Source organism: Hirundo rustica, chromosome 1, assembly GCF_015227805.2.
Source record: "Hirundo rustica isolate bHirRus1 chromosome 1, bHirRus1.pri.v3, whole genome shotgun sequence".
NCBI lineage: Eukaryota > Metazoa > Chordata > Aves > Passeriformes > Hirundinidae > Hirundo > Hirundo rustica.
Window position 1 is genome coordinate 53942744 of NC_053450.1, and position 6269 is coordinate 53949012.

The following is a 6269-nucleotide window of genomic DNA, read 5'->3' on the forward strand; positions in this document are numbered from 1 at the left end:
TCTAACTGAATAACTGAGAGAATTTGTAATATATCAATAGGAAAATGTGGTCGTTTGTCATAGTTTGCATAGGTTTGTTATTATTCTGGTTTACTGATTTTAATTTTTTACTTCATCAAAATATTGAAATAAGATTTTTTCCTTACTGTTCACAAATGTGGGCATTCTTTATTTTTAAACCCTGGGTCTGTGTAAAGCTGCATTTATAAGTGGCCTGATTTATTTTACGCGTGTCATAAATTGAATATGATGGGCTTAAATATAGTGCACTTTTAAACATTTTGTATTAAATTACAGCTGAAATTTATAAATCCCAGAGAGCCTTTCTACATCAAGCACTTGAAATACTCTCTAAGGTGAGTAATGAATATGCTAACATTCTTTCCTAACAGAAAAATTAACCAAGGAATTCAGTAAGATAAAGATCTTCTGTATATGTACATTACTAAAATAATCTGGATGCTTTTGTTTATAGTTACTGGCTTGGGGAGGTTGTGAGGTGTGATTTTTTTTTTTTTTTTTTTTTTTTTTTTAATTTTTTTCCCCTCTAATCTCTGTTCGAAGCAGAAGGAGCCCACACAGTTATTTCTGCATCTGCCAATTTCTTCCCTGCAAATTGTTTCTAACAGTGCTGCTGCTTTTAATCTTAAGCCTAATGCTTCATGTAACCATTTGGCATGCTGTGCACAATCAAGTCATTCCTTCCATTTATACTTTCTGCACAACAGACCAAGCAAATTGCCTTCATCATGCTTCTAATTTGACAAACCTGCAGAGCTGCATCAAAGATTCTCTGCAAACACAAGGTTTGAGCAGTCACTGGAATTGTCTGGTCATACCAACTATTTCAGCATTTTACCTGCATAATTTTTTTTTTTAAGTTAGTAATAGCAATCCCTGAAAATAAACCCAGTCATCTGCGGAGTTCATTCCAACAAGTATGTGACAGTAGTATTAGTCATCTCTTCAAGAAGTACAGCATCTCACATGCTCATCTGCAACAGTGGGATTGTCAGGAAGCAGAAATGCAACCGTTTCATTAGAAGTGGTACAGCATATATTCTCAGTGTTTAGACAGGTTTCCATTTTAAACACAGGAAAGCTAAGAGTATAGAGAGCAGAAATTGTGAGCATATCATAAATGGAGTTAGATATTCTGCCTCCTAATCTGCTCCACATGTATCACAAGGACAGGGCTGAAGTGGTGTTAGCCAGAGGTATTCAAAGTATTCTTAAAGCCACTTTTCAGTGCCAAATGTTGTAGCTCCTCTTTGGCTTGTGTTAGTGCTTCAATTTAAATGTAATCTTTTTATTAAATATTTCACATGAGATGGCACAGAAGGGTTTTTTATGGGGGTAGTGACCAGGATGAGATCTATCCAAATAAAGACAACTAGCTAGATCTGTCTGAGGCTGTACAACAGCAGACAAAGGACAGGATGACTTGATTTAGTCATCCTTGACAAAAAAATAAGTAACTTCACTGGAAGACACTTTGATATTTCAAAAACATTTTCGAGGAATGCTGTAAAAACCATTTGGTATATTTTCTGCAAGAGATTATGAACTCCTACGGCATTTACCTAAAGCAGACTTAGCAAGTTTAAAAGTAAATTTACTTTTTTCCTGGTAACTTTGGCAGTTTTTTCTTTGGTTGTAAATACCAGTTTTTCCTATCTTTTAAAAAAATAATTTCTCTGAACTTAACATAATACTCTCCCATTTATGAGCATAAAGCACAAAAGATTTGCTTGACTTGGACAGATGCTTTTTAAAAAGTGTTAAAAGTGTTTTAAATGGTTTTTATTCAAGAATAGCATCAAGGAGGATGTCAGTAAAGCCACTGGTAACTGCTTCCTTCTAAACTTATGCATCTTAGGAAGTAATGTTCAAAACTAATAGGATGAGAGGACTCTTTGCAGGAACTTGGAATATTAGTCTGTGAATAAGAGTAGAAAGTACCATATACCTATATGTTTTTTGCCAAAAAGGTGTAATGTACTAAACATGGTCTATTGCATGCTCTAAATTTTCAGCGCCAAATTTAAAAGTAATCTGGTGTAATCAAATTTTAAATCTAGATAAAGAAAGTGAAACTTTGTATCTAATAGCAAGTCTTGACCTGCAGAATTTGGTGTAGTGGTTTTGCCAGTTCTTCAGTTGGTTATGCCATTCCAAGTACGAGTACGTAGCACTGCTGTGGAATTCTGTCTGCAATTTGCACCCGAAAGCGTTCTATTTGTGGACAGACTAGAATTTTTTTTTACTGCAAGGAGGATACTTTTAACAATATGACTCTTAAGTGATACAAACATATGAATTAAGCGTTAAAAAGATGGCAAATCTCTGTTTCTGGAAGTATTACCGGGTTGCTGTGCCTACTTAAAGCTTGAAAGCAAAAGTGTCCTGATTTTATTGCTTTCAGAAGCCATCTGATCCTTACTAGTATCTAGAATATATAGTACCTACACAGGGTAGTATATGTTCTGGATACTACTAAAAGGTAAAGCTGTTTGTTGAGCTGTTCTCTTCACTAAATATTTTTGTTTCCAGTAGCCACTCTTCTGGGTGTCAGTGGTCGCTGTTCATTGATGAACTGTCTGGTTACTATGGGCTGACTCCCATACTCCTCTTTTTCAACTTAGAGCAGTGTTGTGTTTGGAGGATTAGAGGATTAGTTTGTCTGTGAAGCAGGCTTCAGACATGCCTGACTTTTCAGAAATACCACTTGAAACTGGTGCAACAACCTGTAAAGGCCATACACTATTCAGAGACTAAATGAGGTGCAGGCATAGTGGAAAGTTTGAAATAAAAGAGGTTTTTTTAAGAGAAAGAGCGTAAACTGCAGCAGAATTCTACTCGTCCTGAAACTATAGTTTCTGATTACTGAACTTGAGAAAAATCTTCCAGGTTCCTTAATTTCTGAGAACAGTTATATTATGGAGTAGCCCAAAGAGGAGTTGTATCTGGAATCTGAACCTTTCAGTCTTGTCAGCCAAGGAAACAAAATTAGCATCTTTCCCTTTGGGCTAGGAAACAAGTGTGATGAGTCTTATCTTGATTGTGAGAAATCAACTGGCTGCTACAAAACAGAATAGTTAATGTCTGACTCACTCTGCTTGTAGGGAAGAAGAATAATGTGTTTAGCACCCACCAAATGGACACCTGAATTTAGAGAGCAAGAAGAATTTAATGTCGCTGTCATTTGCTAAGAAATTGCACTGCCTCAGTACCATTGAGGTCATATGGCACATATTCTGGGAATTAATATTTGGCAGCCAGATGTGGCCATCTTTTTGAAAGAGCAATACCTAACTTACTGTTAAGTTTTTGATATAGTGTAAGTTTCAGTATGGTGTGCTGGCTTGAAGGCAAAACCAGCGAGAGACTCCAAGTCAGAAAAAACAATTTAATAGGAGAGGAAAAAAAAGTAAAATAAAATAAAACACATGCAATGGTACAAAAGATCACTGACAGAGTCAGAATACAACCTGAAACCGTGGTGGTAGCAGTCCAGATGAAGCGGTCTTGTTGAAGCAGTGTTCTTGCAGAAAGGTCTGGTAGCTCTTGTCCTCTGGGAATCCAGTGGGTAAGGCTGCCTGTGCTGTCCCAAAGCCCAGATTATATCTAGGTGGGAATGCTTGGCTCCTCCCCCTGGGCGGAGCATCTCACAATGGACTGATATCATTTTATCAGTTTTGTAATGGGTCCTTGATTGCCCATTAAACAGAGATAGCTCCTGGAGGGAGTTATCTCTGAGTCATGCAGGACGGCATTGATGGGCCATTAACAGAAGATAGTCTGGAGGGAGGGGGCACGGGAAACAGTGGTGCACAACTTAGTTTCAACATTTCATGTAGATGGTGATAGAATACATACTTTGGGCACATTTTACATTGTAACCTAGGACATATGGTTATATTGGTTTTTTTGAAGTAAGTGGTATGTAATATGTCATGGAGTGTACCTATATTGTTTTGGACTTTTGCATCTATTCGGGCTTTCTACTGAATTCACTTTTACTTCTGTAAATTCTTAGGTGTCCTAGTTATATGCAGATTCACACTATTCCTACTAAAATTTATGTTTTCTAACATAATACATGTTACAGATTAATAGTCATACTGATGTCCTTAATTTTAAAAAATTGATTTTTTTTTAAATGAGCAAATATCCTCAGCCTGTATATCATAGATGGTTAAAAAGACAGACACTGCCAGTTTTGTTATGCAACACTTGGCAGTCGAATATGAGACATGAAACTCTGATTTGATTGTATTCCTTTGGTGCGCTGTTGATTATAGTTCACTGGGATACAATTGCCTGATGAAAAAATTACAGTACCATCCCAGTCTTTATTCTAAATGTGTGTACGCTTATTTGATAGACCAGGATGTTGTTAAAAAAAAAAAAAAAAGATGCTGGTGTGGTTACTTCAGCACTAAGGATGATGCTAGCAAACAAGAATTGTGTGTAGGGCAGGTATTATGATTTCTGGTATAGGTAAGGAGTAGAGTAGAAGGGTAAAAGCACAGACTGATTATGACAGGTTGGATTAGTGTAGAGAAAAGAATTAGGAAAAGATAGGAACACAGTGAGAAAAAGCAGGGGAAATAAGCACATTCCAGAGGACTTTGGATAATACTATACACTGTTAATGAAAGAAAATTGAAGGCATAGTAAAAGCAAACAAATCTGCCTTTTCTTTGCCTATGAAGTGATGCTGTTCATAGTTCCTTATTTCAGTACGTCCCTGTTACTGCTACGTGTTTCAGTGCTGGGTATTTCTACTGGATCCCATGGAATCCAATAGACTGCCACTCAGAATTTTCAGTTATTGCTTGTACAGTTTATTTTTTTAAGTAATTCAGTCTAGGCTTTTGACAATTAACACAGCCACCCATTACATTTGGTATGTTTTTATGGAATCCAAATAGAAGTGGAATTATGTAAAAACAGTGTAAAATTTCTAAAATGCTGTTTGAAGATGGACATACTGATTTACAATAATTCAGCAGAATATTTCTTAATGTGGAGGCAATTAGAAGTAATGGAAATTAGTAGCTTCAAATGCATGAATTTCAAAAAAGAGTTGGAAATTTTAGTGTAGTTATGTGATGTTTGAAGGGAAGAAATGTAGTAATTTTGCTCTAAATAAAGTTTATGCACTGTCAATATTGCCAAGAGGCAGACCAAACTTATCAATGTAAACTAGCAGCAATAAAGTATTGTTTTTACTTTGTGTAATCAGAAGGAAAAAATTACCTTGAAGATCAAAGTCCTTCAGAAGAAAAATAGATAATCAAATCTATAAAAATAAACTTGATGATCCTGTGTACATCCAGTATACCAATCTGGTGAAAATCTAAACTCGACAAGGAATATTTGTCTGTCAGGTAGTATTTACTTGTTTATTAACAATGATTAATTGCCTTTTAGGTCCTGTCATTACATCACTGTGCCAGTCCACTTCAAGCCAAAGGCAGAAGGAATGTTTGAAGACGTCTTCGTTGTGCTCACAGCCAAATATGGCCCAATTAATATTCAGCTATATGGTAAAGCTATTGCAAAAAAATAGTCAGAAGAGTTTTTTAGCTGTTTATAAGAATTTATAACAGTTCATACAATTTAAAATACTCAAAGATTTGCTACTACATTTCCATACTAATGTCCTACTCTTTTTGCCCTGTGATGCTGCTTTGATGAAAAGTCTTCTGTAAGATAAATTATGGTGCTTGTTTTACAAACCTGTTTTGATTGTAAAGACATTGAGAAATAACATTGTATGTTTAAAAGTTGTCATTTTTTAATTTATGTTTCTGCACTTTTAAAGCAAATTGAAGTTTTGTATTTTTGCATTTATTAGAAATAGCTAAATACTGATATATTTTATTTTAAGCATTGTAAATTCAGAAATAAAATCTATATGTAAACAGTTGATTCTACCTGATTTCTGTCTGTTTTAGAGGATTCTTTGCTGTAGGTAAGGGGTCAAGCTGCCTCCTCTTAGACAATGCTAAATTTTTAGGGGACTATGAGGGAACAGGGGGAGGCATTGCAGTCCAGAAGCTGACCTGTTAATACCATGTTTCTGTGAGGTAATGCTGGGATCTGACAATCAGCCCTTACCTTTTTACACAGTTCAGTGGCAGGCATAAGCATTATTTTTAACTCTAACAATGTGAAAACAGTGTAAATTTTAACGTGAGCAGTAATGCCTTCTGCCCTCCAGAATGATACATCTTACCCACTGTCCTGTCTCTGAAAGT

The 6269-nt window shown here is 35.7% G+C and overlaps 1 protein-coding gene across 1 annotated transcript in view; it reads left to right on the forward strand.

Moving 5' to 3' along the window:
- Nucleotides 1-5860, forward strand: part of CEP192 (centrosomal protein 192) — a 75743-nt gene extending 69883 nt beyond the window's left edge. Inside the window, exons 52-53 of the mRNA XM_040088477.1 lie at nucleotides 298-356; nucleotides 5440-5860. Of these exons, the coding sequence (XP_039944411.1) occupies nucleotides 298-356; nucleotides 5440-5578 (198 nt within the window). The 3' untranslated portion in view covers nucleotides 5579-5860. The remainder of the gene's footprint in view (nucleotides 1-297; nucleotides 357-5439) is intronic.
- Nucleotides 5861-6269: the final 409 nt, after the last annotated feature.